The 20,148-nt window shown below is 32.5% G+C and overlaps 1 protein-coding gene across 7 annotated transcripts in view; it reads right to left on the minus strand.

Annotated features, from left to right (window-relative positions):
• Positions 1-583: 583 nt before the first annotated feature.
• LOC143242788 (uncharacterized) overlaps positions 584-20,148 on the minus strand; it is a 43,537-nt gene continuing 23,972 nt past the window's right edge. For 3 of the 7 annotated variants that reach the window (XM_076486285.1, XM_076486284.1, XM_076486283.1), the window contains exons 2-5: positions 7,330-7,459; positions 5,728-5,784; positions 3,080-3,202; positions 584-818 (exon numbers count right to left, since the gene is read on the minus strand). In XM_076486285.1, the coding sequence (XP_076342400.1) occupies positions 738-818; positions 3,080-3,202; positions 5,728-5,784; positions 7,330-7,362 (294 nt within the window). In that variant the 5' untranslated portion in view covers positions 7,363-7,459 and the 3' untranslated portion in view covers positions 584-737. Of the gene's footprint in view, positions 819-3,079; positions 3,203-5,727; positions 5,785-6,713; positions 7,022-7,329; positions 7,460-8,951; positions 9,163-10,071; positions 11,940-20,148 lie in introns of those variants that run through there. The other 4 variants (XM_076486286.1, XM_076486287.1, XM_076486280.1 and 1 more) reach the window with 4 other exon arrangements.

Below are 20,148 nucleotides of genomic sequence, written 5' to 3' on the forward strand. Positions count from 1 at the left end.
TTTTGAGTTACTGACTGGAGGAAAGACAAACAGCTAGCAACACGCACTGCCAACTTTTCTGGTTTTACTTGTACATACCATGATTTAAGAACACTGTATTAATCAGTTAATGAAGCAAGTCCAGTCTGATTAAAGTATTCATCTTTTCATTTCAGGTTCATGCTTTATATAGCTTACAACATATCTGTATTCCTTCAGCACATATGAATATCTCAACAACAGGATTTCAATGTGAATCTCATAACTCAGTGACAAAACATTATTGATCATAATTACAGAAGTGACTGGCTATAATGAGCAATTTGCAATTCTTATGGTGTGAAGCATAATTATAATTAATTATACTTGTCATACAACAGCAGTATTATACCTTTTGTACTTTTTAATACTAAAATTCCCTATCTAGACCCTCTAGTGATTTTCAGGAATTAGAAAAGTGTATATCAAAAATATTTCAATAACAACAAAAAATTAAGTTTAAGAACATTCATTTCTGTAACATCTATAGTAAAAAACAACGTAATAAATATTTAATATATAAATATGTAACACACTGTCAACAAATGATGTTTCATGCAATGAGTTGATGAAAACACAAATATTTATTTATAAAAACAATACATAACCTGCATAATTTCTTCTTAAAGAATTTACAAGAATATTACTTTACATGAATAAGACAGAGCAATTTCAATAAAAAACTTGAAAGAACTAATTCTTTTTTTTGATACAATAATTCATGATGAACAACGAAGACAACATTTTTTATTGCCATGTTCTTGACATTCACAGCTTTCAGTACGCATTTGTCGTAAGGCCTAGAACAAGAAGAATAAAAATAATGTCACTGTCATGTGTTAAAGATTAAGGTTCAAAGTTCACCCTGAAATAATTATGGGTAGAAAAAGAAGGAAAGTAAGTAGCAATTAAGTACATTCATGAGAAAACATTATCCAACAGTAATGTATTATCTAATGCAGGGGTTCCCAACCTTTTGGCACTCGCGACATGAAAATGTAATTGATGAAATAAAATTAATGTTATCCCAAGCTACTTCTAACAATGCTACACGACTCCCCTGCCAAGGCTTTGCGATCCCCCTGTGGGGTTGCGACCCACCGGTTGGGAACCCCTGATCTAATGGTTGAGATAACCTTGTTAAAGAATGCCTGAGATCTTAACATTCAACACGTCGAGAGTTAGGGCATAATTAACATACTAGAAGAGTAAAATGAAACCAAAATATATTTAATAAACAAGTGTAATCTATAATGAAATTGATAACACATTCATATAGTTGTTATAAATTATCACATACCTAGACTTTACACATGTAAAAATACAGATACAATAAGTTACTCAAAGAAATGCAGCTATGTTTAATCAAGTGATATAACTGAACAATGGAATGTAAGCATTCACATGGATACAAGTTACTTATATGCATTCATATTTCTACATATATCATATATAATAAGGCTTAGAAACAGCAAAGTTGTAAAAGTATAAAATAGAGACACTATTAAACTTGTGGTAAGAAATCTCAATCATGAAGTTATCCTTGGTCTATAGACAGCATTAACTGATTCATGCACGTCTATCAAAAATCATCTAAGAGGAACAGTCCAGTCCTTATTTAGCAGTAATTCTTGGGATTACCAATAACTTTCATTGAGTTCATATGCATATCAGAATCCAAAACTTCTAAATTACTAAATTATATAAATGCTAGAGTAAAATTATAGTGAGTCAAACACTGCCAGTCATCATAGCCATGTATTCTTCCTGCCAACCAAATCTCTGCTTCCCAGTAAGCATTTTCTTTTACTTGGTTTTATTTTCTTACAATGATTTTGTTAATCTTTTATTAAAAAATGTTTCAAGTAATGAGAACCAGCAGATGCTTAAAAGTATAAGGTTACTAAAACAAAGTAGATAAGGAAGGGTCTGAATACATATTTCATTTATTATTTAAACCTTCACCTCTGTCTCATTTCCTTATTACTGTATAAATCTTCTGGAGTTGGTGATCCATACACTTATCACAGACTGCATATCCAGTGATTTAAGTACTACTTGTAACATGGTAATTGCCTCACAATAATGTCTGTTACGATCCTACTAATAACACTGCACAACAAAGTTTTTGCTTCTTGAACACTGTTGGGTGTTCCTTATAGGTTTTGGCTGTTGATCAAAAAATCACATCCAAATTTGCCCATCATGTACCGTTTCATCGAAATCTTCAGTTTTGCTACAATGGAAAAATGATATCTGGGCAACTGGAATCCATCAATGCTTGCTGACTACTGTTGGACACTGCAACGTGATGCACCGGACATTGAATACAAACGAAAATCAGGAGCAAAACACTTCTAATTATGTTGAACTTAATAGCATATTAGAAACATAAATGCAATTAAATACATTATTGCCAGTAAACAGTTAACTGACTATTTCTCAGAGTTCCAATGTGATGAAGCAAAACCAAAACTATATCTATGCATACCCACCAGGTATCTGCCACAATCAGCAACAACTTTTTGGAAAGCAAAACTTTTCAAAAAAATAGTTGTGCAGTGTAATTAATGTAACTTTAATAAATTAACAGAGAATTTATCTTGTTGGTATTGTTTAGCTATAAACAAAATCCAATATGGAATCATATACTAGTGATAAAACTGCTCAATGTGTTATAAAAAAGAAAAGAAATTAGAAAATTTGAATTTTCAACTTAAAGATGCACCTTATGTACATAAGGGCTAAACAGCTAAGTCAAACACTTCCTATAACTCAAGTTCTGCTACTCACAATTTCAAGTTATCCACCCTCATAACCTGAAATACTAATTATTAGGCCATACAAAAGAGGTAATACTTATGCAGATATTTAAAAAACGAAATTTTCAAGTGTACATACATTAAGAATTAGATGACAGAAATCATCAATCCTTAGTAACAGAGTCAAAAACAGTTACTCAGAACTTTTGAACATACTGAAGGATATAATAGTAAAATAGAATGGACAATTTTTTGACAAAAAATGTTTGATAACTTCATAAGATTTCTTTATAATGTACCTGATAGTTACTAGTATGGTATCCACTCATATACCATGACATCAGCATTGAAGCTAGAGCTTTGTCATCTGTGACACCATCATCATCCAGAGGAAAAGGTGGTAGTGGTGGAATATCTGGAATCTTAATTAAGTAAAATAGTAAGTTAGAAGCAAAAGTATCCATTACAAGTGACAGAAAACATTTAAGATAATCTTTTTTTTAAATTATTTTATGGACTTTAAAAAGGTTAGTTGTGTTGCACTCTTGATTTTATTCACTTAGAGTAAAGCTTTGAGCTATTTATGTTACCCAGCATGAAAAGTAACTGCACAGCACTTAAGTCAGGCTAAGAGCTGCTCAATAATAACATATAATAAATCAACATTTTATTATTTATGTCACAATTTTAAAATGTGAATGACAGTGTTATTAATTCTTAATAATTTAGTTTAGAATATCCTGCAAAAAAGAACACCTGGTGTCAACATCATTCCTGCTTGTTCTCGCATCACTTCTGAAGTGAATGCTGGTTTTTGCCTGCATGTGAATGTTGATTTTTGTCTGCATGTGCAGCTTTCGAATGGGAGACAGATGAACACTGAGGCAGACAATATGGTTCACAATATGTTCAAAGTTAATTTTAAACAGTAGCTTTTGTTTAGCTCATTTAACCATTTCTAGACAAAAGCAATGTCACTGATACCTTTTGGTTTTTTACTTCTCAAAGTAGAAACTATTTAATCAAAGTGCAAGATATTTAGTACAAACACACTAAATAGTGGTATCTAGTATTGGCTTAAAATTTTCCTATAATTTGATGAGCATATGTATATGTATGAAACACAGACATCACATGAACACTGTTAAAGGCTCAATAAAGATACTTTACTATTGTTTTGATTTTTTGTTTAAAATTAAATTTTTACTAATTGAATGATATACTACAGTGTTATTGAGTTGCAATATTTATAAGTCTATCGTTCAGTGTACGATACGCAGTTAAACATATTCTGACGACTCAGATCTTTACTGGATATTAGTTTCTTGTTAATCCTGTTCAAACAAAATAAATAAATTAACACATTACTGCCTTTATTTGTGATAGAGAAAAATGTTTTCAATTTGCAGAAGACTTAAGATTACTATTTGTTAGGAAAACAAATATAATATCAACCTTGTTGTGGTATTTAGTCAATAATGATAATAAATTTGTTAAGTAGGGGATATCTGTAAAACTTACAACAAATTTCTTTCTAGACGAAAGCACATTTTTTAAGAATATGCAAACAAGGGTATTTGGAAGAGTTTTATCATACAAAATTAAGGGTAATTCAAAACTGTTTAACAAAATCAAAACAATGTGAATAAAACCAGGAAGTTTCATATTTTTAAAAAAAGAGCATTGCTGAAAAATATTATAAAGACAGCACATAGCCAATTTTTAATTTTTTTTTAATTTGGTTGCATAGATTGTAGGGAGCATGCACATATTAATTAATCAAACCTAGTTGATTAATGAGCCTATTAACTGATCAATTAGCAAATGCCATTTATCACACAGACTAGTCATGTTATCAGGATTTTAATAGCAAAAGAGGGAAGAATTCTTTAAAAATAAGCATTTGTGAAAATTTTGAACACAAACTGGGTGGCATTCAATTGACTTTTGAAATAATCAAAACAAGTCAAATATATTTACAAAATATTCTTTTCACTATAGGAAATCACAATTTTATTTAAAACTTTAAACTATTTTTTTTCTTGGATACAACTGTGGCAATCACCAAACAAAGTTAAGTAAAAGAAATATTTTAAAATTGTTAATAATTGATGTCTTAAAAGGAATTTTACAGTTTAACTCAGATAACAAGAAAAATTTGTACTGTTAAGGAGTGTTTATAAAGCCTGATACAACTGTGGTAACCCATAGGGTAATATAAATGAATTATTTGCTGGTACTTTTGTGATAAGAGTAGAGAAAAATAATTTGTCTTATCAACTGCATTCTAAAGTAATTGAATCAGCCTGTGTGGACTTTGATGAAAGGAAACAATTATTTAAAGCTCTGGATACAACTCTGATAACCAACAGTGTAACAAACATTTGTATGTAAAAGTGACTTATTTTAAAATATTTTTAAAAGCAAGTGGATGTGTGCTATTTGTTTACTGTTGAAATTTATTGCCAACAAGTTCCAAACACCTACTGCAAAAAATCCAGTCCATACATACTTAAAACCTGATATATATCTTTTTCATTAAATGAGCAATGAATGGAAGAAAGGTAGCCACAAGTTCATATAAGTGATGTTTGGAAAAATGACTACTCAAATAAAAGAAAATATTACAATGATACTGTTCACTGATTGTTGGAAATTGTGTGCATTATATTGTAAATTCACTAATATATTATTAAGAAAATATTTACAAATTCTGACAAATGTGTGTAAAAAAAACGATGTTCACCACAGTGATGCCATATGTAAATTTCTCTGTTATTTGTATGAAAACATTTGCAAATTGTGGGATAACCTTGCAAGCTAGTAAACCAAATAACATATTAGCATAAACATATGTACTCTTTGTTTTTTGAGAAATTATTTAAGAACTGAGAGGTGAGTTTACAAATGACAAATGAGTGAGTCAGTTCAACATATATGGACTTACAAAAGATGTAGATGGTCCATGGAGTTGTTCAGCATACTGCCAAGCTGGACTGGAACCCTGTACATACAATTGAACAAAACGGTTCAAGCTTATATAAGTAATAAACAGTGACAATCTATATAAAAAAAAGCAATGAAAAAATTACCTTGACTTATAGTTAGCTTTATTACAATAAAAATTCAGTTATACAAATTTAGAAATATGTTTTTCTAGTTATAATTTTAATTGAGTTGTTTTGTATTTTGTGATGTCTATAAATGTTCTAAGTGTTTACAGTTGGAGTGATTTACATGCTGCATCTTAAGTTTTTGAAGACTTGGAAAAAATATATTTTAATATTGAAACATGTATCACATAGTTACTCTGTCACATAATGTGTCAGTTAATTAGTTAGTAAGTCTGTTACCATGTTCTCAATCACTTACTGAATTAGTGGAGGTTAAACAGCCAGATTTGATTTAGTACCACAGATAGGAAAGTTTATTTTATATGTGAGTTAGACCTATCCCTTAGTTATTGTTAGTTCATGAAATTATGTAAGTTGTAGAGATTGCAGCTAAAGAGATAATCACTTTTTTTCCTGTAAGCAGACTGGAATTAGTAATATTTTTACTAAGTAATAAAAGAAAACAACACACCAATAGAGACTGTTGCAATATTAGCATAAGGAATAATAATATTTTAGTGTAAATAAAATAGAATCAAGACTTCAAGATGACAGTGTATGTTTGAACCAAGATTAAAAACATGTTGGAAATCACAAAACAGTGGTAATAACGTGAAGAAAACGAGAACAAATAGATGTGAAATAAATTAACAGAAATTAGAATAAAGAGAAGGAAAATTAGAAGATCAAAAACACAAAAGGTAAAAACAAGAGAATTAATAACAAAAATAAATTTCATTAAAGAGAGTATTGGAAATGTGCAGGAGGATAATAAGAACAAGGCTGAAGTCGTAAAATAAAATGAAATAAAAACCACTACAATATGAGCTCTTTCATAAGGTGGGCTTTTCTTCTTCAAGGGCAAACTGGTGGTGTAATCAAATGAATGATATTTATATACAGAGAGGGAGTTTAGTGATATTATGAAGGTCATCCAGTTTTTCCAGGAAATGTTTATTTGTCTATAAATTATTGTAAGTGTCTCATTTCTTATACAACATAGCCAATGGCAGTAATGTCTGTGGAAAGGTGTTAGGGATATTTTAATTTGGAAATGGCTAAATATATGTGTATTTAAAACTATGCTTAGGTGTTTAAGTAAAATAAAGGTGACATCTGGAGACTGATTTAAAATATATGTCATACTAATTAATTTATAAAACAGATATGAAAAGTTATCTTAAATGAACAGCAAATTTTAGAAAATTCAGCTTTCATATTTCATAAAAAAATAAGGAAAGAACAGTTATTTTTATTTTTTTGACAGAGATAAAACCAATGAACAGAGATCACCAATTCCAGGAGCTAGATTAATTCTGAAAGGTTGAACAGTTTAGATTAGCAATCCAATAAGCTTCTTTTATTTCTCTATTTGCTTTAGTTCTGAAAATTCATTATTCACCAGTAAGTTCACAAGTGACCTGTAAAGACCATACCTGAAAACCTGTATGACATGCATGAAGTGACATAAATGATTGGATGTGAAACAGTTTCTTTGCAGGTTTTGTTTCCAGGCTTTAGAGATCCGTACCTGGTTCCAATCCATTCCATACTCTCACTATGGTTCTAAATAATGAATTTAGATGATACAATGTAAATGCAATTCACTTTCAAATGTTAAAACTTTTCTTACCTGAAAAATGTATTTCAGAGATACCTACTTCTCTGCACCACAAAGAGTGAGTGATTTCCTTTACACACATAGTTATATAAGTTCTTGCACATTCTACAAGCCTTTAACAAAGCTCCCATTTCTACACATGCTAAGCGTTCTGTGCTAGTCTATAATATATAAAACTGTATAATAAATTACGCATAGTAGTTATTGAAAGGGAAAAATGAAGTATATTGTAGGTTAAACCACCAACGATAAGATGTTAACTACAGAGAACTATATTTTTAATAATACATACTGATGTGGATAAAACTGTTGGGTAATACTTTCTTCAGGTACCTTTAGCTGAATAGTAAATGGAAAAGTCTTAAATTAAAGATTACACAATAATATAACAGATAAACACTTATAACAATGTTTAAAAATGTTTAAAACAATACAATAAAGAAATTAGACTGTTTTTACATATAAAACAATATACATGTATATTATAATTTTAAAAAAAAAAATCCACAACTGAAAATTTTGTAAAAGAAATGAAAAATTAGTTGATGAAAGTTAAAAAAAACATCACTGAAAAAATAATACATGATTAAATAAATGCATAATACTGTATAAAATGTTTAAAGGAAGTTAAAGCAAAGAACAGAAACTTTAAAAAAAGCTAAAGCTTTCATTTATCCTATCAAGATATCTTTGAACATTTTAAAGTAATTATTTTGCAAACTAGTGTTAAGCCACTGGTTTATCTGTGTTACAGCTTACTGTGACCCCAAAATGTATGAACAATATGTTGGTTTTTCCTATTTATAATTTTCTACAACACATGAATATGATGGAATATATGATGCATTTTTATATGTGGTTAAAATGATCCATTTTATTCATAGATTTTTTTCTTATAACTTGTGTTCACTAATTCTCTATTATACTATTTTAACCATTTGTAATCATTACTGTACACATTTCTTTGTTAAAGTCATATAACCTTTGATGATTTAGAACATTTTCTTTCACAAATTTACTGTTCAACTACAGATAACTGAAGAAGGGCACTGCCCAAAGGGCTGTATCTACAATAGTATATATTAAAAAATAAATATATCTGTAGTAAACGTCATGTTGTCTTTGGTGGTTTAACTGATGACATACTTCTTTTGTTCTTAAAATGTAATAATAACTAACCATACTTTCACCAATAAGAGAGCAATACATCATCCACACTTAGTAATCCATACAAACATCTGCCTCATGAGGCAAACTAAATATACCAAAAGTGAAGGAAGAATGGACATTTCTTCTATTAATAATTCGTTGGTTTAAATTTCTTAGTTTCTTAACGATCGTGTGAGCGTGTACTGTTAATAGTGGTGTACGGTATGCTAGTTCAGACATAATGGTAACATGTAAGTACAAATACACTGAGAAAAACACAAAACTTACACTTCTCGTACAATCGCCGTGATGAAATAATAATCAGTGACGTCGAGAAACCCACTTGTTGAGAAATTTATATGCAAAAACGGCTCGTTTGGGTTGAGAAAATATTTTACATAGAAGAGCGTTACATATCAACCAACTAAAGTAAATATATCTCACGAATCAAAAAATCACGAAACCATATATTCCCGATACCAGCAGACAAATAACCAACATTTGGCAAAAAATTAGTAACAAAATATGACATTCTAGTTAATACCAAATTTATTCAAAAACCAGGCACAAAACTGAGGTCTATACTATGTAAAAACTACACTGACAAACACCACACCAACATTATTTATAAAATACAATGTGATAACTGCCACGACTTCTATATTGGAGAAACAAGTAGAAAAATGGAAACCAGATTCAAAGAACATAAAAAAGTCAGCTTCACACGTTTTCGAACACTGCAAGTCAAATAAACACAACATAACCACAGAAAACACTCAAATACTAAATAAACAATAAAACATAAACAAACGCAAAATTAAAGAAGCCTTACTTATACAACAACTTAAACCCAAAATAAACCAATATAAAGGAACGCCTTTATACCTATATTAATATAATAAAATTATATATTCAAACATCTAATACCGCCCTCTACATTTCGACACACAGTTACACAACCCCTTTCAAACATGTGGTCAGCTTCCGGTCAGTTACCTCTTTCTTTGTGAACCTGACGATGACCGAAGAAGGTCGAAACGTTGTTCGCTCTTCTATGTAAAATATTTTATCAATCCAAACGAGCCGTTTTTGCATATATATTTCTCTACAAGTGGGTTTTCTCGACATCACTAATTAGGGCATTACCAACATTGTACAATGAAACTGAGCTCTAGAAACAGGCCTCGTTGTTTAGACAGTAAACATTCGTGGACAATTCAGAATTAGACAATAGGACAAACGCCAGGTAACCCTATCACCGTAACTTAAGTAACACTACAAACAGCGCTGGAATTACTGTAAAGAGAAACGCAAATCTTACACTTACCTTTACGAAACGTTAATGACTTAAAATACTATACGTTTAATTCATTTGAAAACTTCAATATTTACTCACGGAAGGAATTACCTTTCAAATATTTTATGTTATGAAACAATACATGTTGAATACTTTAATCTTACAACACCGTAAAATTCGCATTCCACCTTACTCCGACTACAAAATTTACCCGTTTCATGAACATATAAACTGCAAGACAATAAAAAGTAAATAAATCCCAACAAGCTTTGCTGCGAATTCAGATGAGGGCGCAAATTTTCCCCACACACAAGAAATTACCTACAGTTTCTCATACAGTCTTATATACATTTGTAGGGAAAATTGCTCCAAGTTGTGGGAATTATTCTTAGATCAGAACAAGAGATATTACGGTAACTTAAATTTTATATTATTACGATAGTTTAGAAGCACAATAATTACATCTTTTTTTAAAAGTTATTTAAAGAAACTTATACAGTTAAGTACTTCACAGTTAGAGCATGCGCTCATTAGTTTGCTGTGCTATCTGTTGACTGAGTTAAAAACCAAATAAATAAGGAAAACAAAAACATTTCAAAACATCCAACGATTGCCGATTTTTACCGCTGACTAGTATATTATTTGTATTTCTACTATTTCCTTCATATATGCTCTAAAGTACACATATTTCTGAAACTTAAACAATGATTGAAGATTTATTAACAAGTTTAAATCCTACTTTCTTGTGTCCGCATTTTATTTATTTTTTGATACATACGAATAAAGACTTTTGGATGAAACGTACGTTAATTATATAGATCAAGTTGATTTGGTTTGTTTTGAGTTTCGCGCAAAGCTACACGAGGGCTATCTGCGCTGGTAACATTTAGTAAAATAACAAGTTTATCTAATTGTTACCCATAATAAGTATATGTATCTTACAGAATCTGACATTTTGAGGGCAACTTAGTTGTTTGTTCAATATCATTCTATTATCTAAACTTGAGGCTTTACCGGTATACCTTTACATGGAGTAACATGATACTGATTTCATTCTACAGCTATCTGTGACGATTGAACGGATGTGTCATGTAACATGATACTGGTTTCATTCTACAGCTATCTGTGACGATTGAACGGATGTGTCATGTAACATGATACTGGTTTCATTCTACAGCTATCTGTGACGATTGAACGGATGTGTCATGTAACATGATAATGGTTTCATTCTACAGCTATCTGTGACGATTGAACGGATGTGTCATGTAACATGATACTGGTTTCATTCTACAGCTATCTGTGACGATTGAACGGATGTGTCATGTAACATGATACTGGTTTCATTCTACAGCTATCTGTGACGATTGAACGGATGTGTCATGTAACATGATACTGATTTCATTCTACAGCTATCTGTGACGATTGAACGGATGTGTCATAGAAGTATCTTTTGTTCACACTTATATCGTTTTCCCGGACGGAGATTCATCTTGCGTAGGTTACATACAAGTGAATGGCTTTTGACGCTGACCTTTATGTTCATGGATTTTACCTATTATATGACATCGCACTTTGATTACCATGGTTACAGTACGACTTGTTGCAGGTCTTTTTCTGGATAATCCTAAGTTGATCCATATTCCTATTTTCTCTGATGCTATTAAGTAAAGGAGTATCGGAAATTTTAAATCTCTCACGATCTGAAAGCACATTTGTTACCTCAGTGTATTAATACCATAAAGTGTTATAGAGAGTTATTACATATCCTTCTCAAAGTGATCAGTTTTTGTTGGGGTCACACTTCCTATGAAGCACTAAAGAATGTCAAAATGTAGTCCTGATACATTCCGTTCCACAAGGACATTATTTCGGTTGTGGTTGTCATATGACTTGATTTGCATATTCAAAATAGTTGTAATGTAACCTAATCAGCACTATATAACGTGTTTGTACTAAATAATTTATTTGGACTATCATTACGTTTTTTGTTTTAAATTAATCCACAAACTTTCGTCTCTTACCCAAACCTTCTACAGGTGAGACGTTTAATAAACCACAACGAAAAAAAAGAACACACTCCTTAAGTTTCTTTACAAAAAGAAGCCCAAAGTCTGATAAGTTAAAATAAAAATGATATTATAAGGTCAAGAAACATTGCAATAAATATTATAATTGTTATGCTAAAAGATAAAATAAATTGTAATGATAATAGTAAAAAAAATTAATTAAGAACAAAAACTACAACAAATATAATAAAAATATGTTATTTTAATAATAGCATTTGAGTCAATACTATTAGAGTCTGGCTGATAAACTCTACTGAATACAACGCTAAAATCAGGGGTTCGATTCCCCTCGGTGGGCTGAGCAGATAGCCTTTGTGGCTTTGCTAATAGAAAACACACACACACTACTGAATACAAAAACTACAATACTGAAATAACTTCATCTTGGTAACAATTTACAACACTATTTTAACTGTGTTTAGAAAGATGTATTCAACCCAGAAACTTTTTAACACTCGTTATTACCCAATGGAGATATCTCGATCTCTTATGATTATCATCTAATGTTAATTACCAGCTATTATGAAAATAATTGTTTTTGCTGTGATGAAATACATGTTTTGTTTCTTACACAATACAAACTTAAGTCAAGGGTAACTTGAACTACTCTTAATTTCCTACTCGTCCATCTGTAAACTTCAGTTACAAAATTGTGCAGTATTTGTTCACTTCATAATTTTTACACGAAGCTATACAGCTATCTGCGCTTAGACATTTATGGTTTTAACTGATAGACTAGAGAGTTTGCAAAGCACAAAGCTACGTAATGAGCTATCCGTATTTTGCCTATTGCGGGTATCGAAATCCTATGTTAGCGTTGTAAGCTCACTCACTTATCGCTGAGTTACCAGGGGTAGACTAGTCAAGAAACAGCTTGTCAGTTATATCATCGCCAACTTTTCGTTTCCGTAGCCGTCTTAATGCCCCCCCCCCCCATTCCTTCACTAGAGTAATAACGTTATAGGATTAGATGTGCGTACTAATCCTAGAAGCCCGGCATGGCTAGGTGAATTAAGGAGTGAAATTCCTCATCTGAGGGTCGCGGGTTCGCGTCCCCGTCGTACCAAACATGCTCGTGGGGCGTTATAATGTTACAGTCAATTTTCAGCCGTGGGCTGATAGATTTATCTATCTAAATATTTAGATTTAATATCTAAATTAAACTTTAATTCTTGTGATTTTTTGTAATCAATTTTTTTTTTAAATTTGGGAAACTTTCACTCAGTGTCTGGTAATATAGCGGGGTTCAGTCCATTGATTTTTTGTTGTTTGTTATTAAGCACAAAGCCACACAATGAGCTATGGTGTATTTCAACTGGCTGTCACGTTATATCTCCCCCACGATTGAAAACGCGAGCATTTTTGGTGGCGGGATTCGAGCCCGTGACCTGCAAATATCGAGTCAGAAGTCTAATCATAACTCAAGAAAAGAATACATAAAGTTTAAAAACTAATCATACCTTAACTTATCCGATTATTCATGTGTGACACCTTCAGGCACTTTTGTGATGAAACTTCTAAATGTTAATACTTGAGTAATAATATTTATCATGAAAGTTAATTTAATATAATAAAAAAATCAAACACTTTCAGATAAAAATAGCCTATTTTCTTTCCGAATAAATAAAACATCAATAATGATATGCTACCACAAATTCTACATCAATACAGGTCTCAAGTTACCAAAATATTTTCTTAATTTATTTTACAACTTCAAAAAGAAAGGAAAGAGCCAAAATAAAATTTAAAAGGTTTTTTATTGAATGTGATTTTTTCTTATAAAAATCATACAAAAAGACAATAGTTTCTAAGAAAGTTTATAATTTTAAGTTTTTTTTTATAAAATAGACGGACTAATAAATTTGTTTGGTGTCAAGAACAAATCTGTGCAATGGATTATTTCTGCTGTGCCAACCACAGCTATGTATACTTGATTTTTAGCATTGTAGGCCTACATGTTTCCCGTTGTACCATTTTATGACAGCTAATAAAAGAAAATATTAACTAAAAAAAATAACTAAAAGAAAACATTGGGTGAGAGAGGTTTTGATTGTTTGTTTTTGAATTTTACGTAAAGCTGCAAGAGGGCTATCTGCGCTAGCCGTCCATAATTTAGTAGTGTAAGATTAAAGGGAAGGCAGCTAGTCATCACCACCCACCGCCAACTCTTGGGCTACTTTTTTACCAACGAATAGTGGGATTGACCGTAAGTTTATAGCGCCCCATGCTGAAAGGGAGAGCATTACTCGAATTATGAATCGAACGCCTTAATCCACTTGGCCATGCCGGGACCAGGTAAGAAAGGTGGAATTGTAATAAAGAATATGACATTCCAACTCCTATAATATAAGAACAACGCAGTAAAGCTAGATCGATATATTGTGTTATTAGAATCGTGAAGATCTCATATTATATTAATGGAACTTAAAGGATACAGTAGTTTTCAACATTCTTAGCCAATGTAGAAAATATTTGGTTATTGTAAGGTTTCCCTTCACTGTATCTTCATATGCTTAAACGACATCGAATTGTATGTTTGTTTTGAATTTCACGCAAAGCTACTCGAGGGCTATCTGCGCTAGCCGTCTCCAATTTAGAAGTGTAAGACTAGAGGGAAGGCAGCTAGTCATTACCACCCACCGCCAACTCTTTTACCAGCGAATAGTGGGATTGACCGTCACATTATAATGCGCCCATGGCTGAAAGGGCGAGCATGTCCGGTGCGACCGGGATTCGAACCCGCAACCCTCGGAATACGAGTCAAACGCCTTAACTTACCTGGTCATGCAGGGCCGCTCTGATAAGTAAGTTCTTTTTTAGCAAGAAATCTGCCGTCGGCAATGGATGTGACGGACAACAAATGGTTGAAATGCTATTAAACACTTCATATTATTTGTTAGCTCTAGTGGACTAAATAAAGAATATAGTATTATAAACTACAACAGGCCTAACTAACACTGATGACTAGAGTTTTCCAATCTATGCAGTTTAATTACAAGCGTAGATTATCTAATACACCAGATATAGCGTGCTCGTCAAAAATGCTGGATCAGTTTAACAAATTCGATATAAAGAATAACACATTTTGTGTCAGAGAAACTAACAGACGTTTTCCAACAATACTGAAAGAGCATTTCGAAGCTCTTTCTCATAAGTTGAACACATGGTTAAGCATAATCACTTCTTTGATTTTTCAGAGTAGATTGTTTGTTTGTTTGTTTGTTTTTCTTATTTCGCGCAAAGCTATTCGAGGGCTATCTGCACTAGCCGTCCCTAATTTACCAGTGTAATACCAGACGGAAGGCAGCTAGTCATCACCATCCACCGCCAACTCTTGGGCTACTCTTTTGCCAACGAATAGTGGGATTGATCGTAAAATTATAACGCCCCCACGCTGAAAGGGCGAGCATGTTTGACGCGACGGGGATGCGAGTTGCACGCCTTAACTCGCTTGGCCATGCCGGACCTTCATAGAGTAGAAATAACTGGCAAAAACAATATAAATCGTATAAAATTGTCTTTATCAGAAAGGCCCGGCAAGGCCAAGCGTGTTAAGGCGTGTGACTCGTAATCTGATGGTCGCGGGTTCGCATCTCCGTCACGCCAAACATGCTCGCTCTTTGAGCCGTGGGGGTGTTATAATGGCGGTCAATCCCACTATTCGTTGGTAAAGAGTTGGCGGTAGGTGGTGATAACTAGCTGCCTTCCCTCTAATCGTACATTACTAAATTAGGAACGACTAGCGCAGATAGTCAGCCCTCGAGTAGCTTTGTGCGAAATTAAAAAAAATAAACAATCTTTATAAAAACAAAACACCTTACATTAACAAATATCCAACTGTGTGTTTGTATTTTTTCTAATTTTTCCTCTTCTCACTTAAATATTGTTGATTTCAGTTACGTCATTAGCACGTGAAAGAAAGTATTGTTTAAAGTTTTTAAATATGAACATTCGATTATTCGTTACTAAATAAACAACATTGTTCAGGGTTTGTTTAAACGTCTCTGTAAGATATTGTTGTAATAGTATTACAATTCGGTATTACTGTGACAACAGAACTTTACTTTTATCATTGAAAATAAAATCTTGTGAAAGGCGATTACTTTGAGCAATTTACTATAATTTTATTTAAATATGGGAAAAATAGGGAAATATACGAGGAGAAAGTTACGAAAATTGTTTTGTGTTTGATTCCATCTTGGTATGTGGTTTTTTATGTGATCTAAAGTGCGTAGATACTCCCTAAGCCTTCATTTGCGAGATAACCCTATTGCTTAATTATGCCTTTCTTGTTATTATTATACATTAACATTTATTTTCACAATTCAAAGTTTATCGCATAGTTGAATAATTTAATACAAAATATTACTGCAAGAGTAATTAGAAAACATTGGACGATGATAACTATAAAAAAAGATTTTATTATTGTAATTACGTGAAACAGTATTTTGTATTAAATGCAACAGTCATTTCTTGTTACACCTCTGCATATCTTGTCTGATACAAGCTTAAAGGAAACATCAGTAATAGCATTAAGGTATTCTTATTTTCTTTTTCGAATGAAATTACCGTGCTCGGTTTATCTAATTTCTGGGTCTATAAGTTTGCTGTGTTAATGTGGTGGTGGTACTGTACTAACGTTTTTGGAGCAGACCAATACACTTTATAAAATTTTGTTAACATATTAAAGAAAGCAATAATATGAGGAATTAATAGATGACCTGACCAACATCTTTCAATAACACTAATATATTTAAATTTCGTTTTTTTTTCATATTTTTATACATTTGTTTTGTTTGTTTGTTTGTTTTTAATTTCGCTCAAAGCTACTCATGGGCAATCTGCGCTAGCTGTCTCTCATTTAGCAGTGTAACACTAAAGGGAAGCCAGATAGTCAACAACACCCACCGCCAACTCTTAGGCTACTCTTTTACCTAGTAGGTAAAGAATAGTTGGATTTACCCTTACATAATAACGCCCCTACGGATGAAAGGGCGAGCATGTTTGGTGCAGCCTTCAGGTTACGAGTGGAACGCCTTAACCCACTTGGCCATACCGGGCCATTTATTTACATTATTATATGTTTTTTTTTGTATTGTTTTTAATTTCGCGCAAAGCTACTCGAGGGCTATCTGCGCTAGCCGTCCCTAATTTAGCAGTGTAAGACTAGAGGGAAGGCAGCTAGCAATCACCATCCACCGCCACTTTTGGATTACTCTTTTATTAATGAACAGTGGGATTGGCCGTAACATTATAACGCCCTCACGTCTAAAAGGGGCGAGCATGTGTGGTGTGACGGGGATTCAAACCCGCGTCCCTAAGATTATAAGTCGAGTGCCGTAACCACTTGGCCATGCTGGGCCCATGATTATGTGTGCGTGTGTACATGTTTTTCTTATAACAAATCCACATCGGGCTATCTGCTGTATCCACCGAGAGTAATGGAACCCCTGATCTCACCGTTGTGGATCCAAAGACTTACCTCTGTCCCACAGGGGACATATATGATTAAAAGCAGTCACTTCTTTAATTTTCCACATGTTTATATCAAAGGGAAAAAAAATAACAATATGCATTATGGACAAAATTAGATTTCCATGTATTAAAAAACTTACATTAATAAATGTACATTTACATTTATAGTTATTTCATCTTTTTTGTTTTGTTTAGCTGTTGTTGATTTTACTAAATTATTTTTACATACGTAATATTAGTCTCATGCCCCAAGTGACTCAGTAGTACGTCTGAAAGCTCAAAACGCCAAAATACGGGTTACGATATTCGTGATGGGCACAACACAGGTAGCTCATTGTGTAGCTTTGACCTTAATTACAAACAAACAAACAAAATACTTTTACTAATTTATTTTATAGCTGCACTGGAAGATATGAAGAAAATGAAAGCTACGGTACAGAGGTAGAAGAAGGCGAAGAGATAGATGATCTAGTCGAAGAAGCAGAATTTGAAAACTTCAGAGAAATAACCACGGTTAGTCAACCACAGGAAAATGAAAAATATAAGTTGTTCTTTTATGAAGAAAGCTTGTTGCGCAACAGTTTCTGTTCACTTCATGAAGATTCATTTACATTTGGAACAAAAGCTGAAATCCATCAAGCCGAAGAACCGTACGATTGCGAGAGACCAAATACTCACGTTTCAACTTTCTATAAAAGGCAGTTTTCAGTCCAGTGAAGAATTAGAAAGCAGCTATAGAGAAATAGAAAACATGAAAATATTTTACAATCTGGATATTCAACAACTCAGTCAGCCACTGTTGACTGTGTTCCAATAACAACCATGATAAACAGTCAACTACATGAATATATAGTTACCTTCCTAAAAATAAAAATAAACATATGGTACAACGGTGGGTATTCCCTTGTTCAAACAGCAGAGATACTTATAACGAAACCCGAAATGGAAAGAAGTCTGACACATAAAATCGGTAAGATAATTTTAAATATTCTTATAGTTTATGCAATACATTGTGAGTCGGTCATGGCCAAAACGTTAGTGTGACGAGATGTGAAATCGAAAGATCTAAGTTTGAAAATTCCACTAAACAAGCTCCATACTGTGGGAGAGTGAATACAGTTATTATTTTCAAACACACATACAAAACACTGTAAGTAGCGGGCCCTGCTGACTGGATGGTTGGCTTGTAGTGTCTGTTTTTTTTTTTTTTTTTTTAAGTACGTTCAGGTAATTAATTTCAATAACTTAAAACTCGCAAATGTTATTTTACACGTTACATTGTGGTTAATCAGCAATCCAATTACAACTATTTGGTATAACTGAATTTATTTCAAGAACGGCAATATAATTGTGTAAAGTGAATTAGTATCGGACTGATCTATTATTTGGAGACAAAAAAAGAATCCATGTGATAATGGTTATTAACACCCGGGTGCTTGGTTAGCTTTGATGAAATGGAAATTATTACAGAATATTTTTAATCAAAGATTAGACATCTGTAACATTTTGTTCAAAGATTTCGTTGTTTTGCTGAAACAGTTTCTGTTAATCTAGTTTTGTTTTTTTTTTTTTCAGCATCTACATCATCAGTGCAACCGTACAGTTCTTTCCTTAATGTCAGCAACTTGAGAAATTGTTCTTCATTCACACTCCCAAATGTTAGAAAAATTTTCATTTACAGCAGCATCATTTTCATTCTCTTCTATATTTTGGCTTCTTTCACAAATTATCTCATATCATAAACTTTACAAGACTGAGGATCAGCATGAGAATTTCGCACTGTACTGAATGAAAAGGAATGTGAGGTACTGCATTCAGTAGTAACTTTTATGCTATCCGTGTAATTAAATTAAATATCTTTCCTGTATTACTTTATATGTTTTAGAAATTGTACATATTTGAAAAATAATAAAGATACTTTGTAAAATTAATCTGTACTTTGTATCTCAGAACAGCTGGTATGGGTATTAACACTTTTATTGATAAGGAAAGAACAACGTTTCGACCTTCCTAGATCATCTTCAGTTTAAGAAGGAGAGAGTTTGCAAGTGACCGTTGCTGTAAGCATGCCTCAGGGACAAGAGTATGAACGGGTACAGAACTGTAGGGGGCGTTGCAGTTGGATGTTCATTTAATACGACGAATAACTAAAATGTTACTTACATATTTATGTTCGTTTGTGCGAGTTTCTTTCTTTTAGATCATTGAAAACAGAACCTTGAATATTATCCAAAAAATGTTCTTCCAACCCTGGCGTATTGGTGAGCTTGAAGGCTTACAGTGTTAAAACATTGCATTAGATATTTACGGTTGGTGCATCACAGATATCACCCAAAATGTATTTTAACAATGAATAAACTTTACAATAATAGTCATCACCGCCAACTCTGATGCCACTCGTTTACCTACGAATAGTGGAAGTGACCGTTACATATAACGCCCCTACGTCTGAAAGGGCAAATTTGTCCAGTGTGATGGGGTCTCGAACCCGCGACCTTCAGATTACGAGTTAAACGCCCTAACCATTTGGTCATGAACAGTGAAACCTAAACCTCTACCTTTAAGTTAGATAAATGAACACAGGTAAATTACTTTCATGCACATAGTTTTGGCAAAATGGTGCTTCGTTGGTGATGAATATCTTGGA

The sequence above is a fragment of the Tachypleus tridentatus genome, unplaced genomic scaffold, assembly GCF_004210375.1.
Source record: "Tachypleus tridentatus isolate NWPU-2018 unplaced genomic scaffold, ASM421037v1 Hic_cluster_2, whole genome shotgun sequence".
Taxonomy (NCBI): Eukaryota; Metazoa; Arthropoda; class Merostomata; order Xiphosura; family Limulidae; genus Tachypleus; species Tachypleus tridentatus.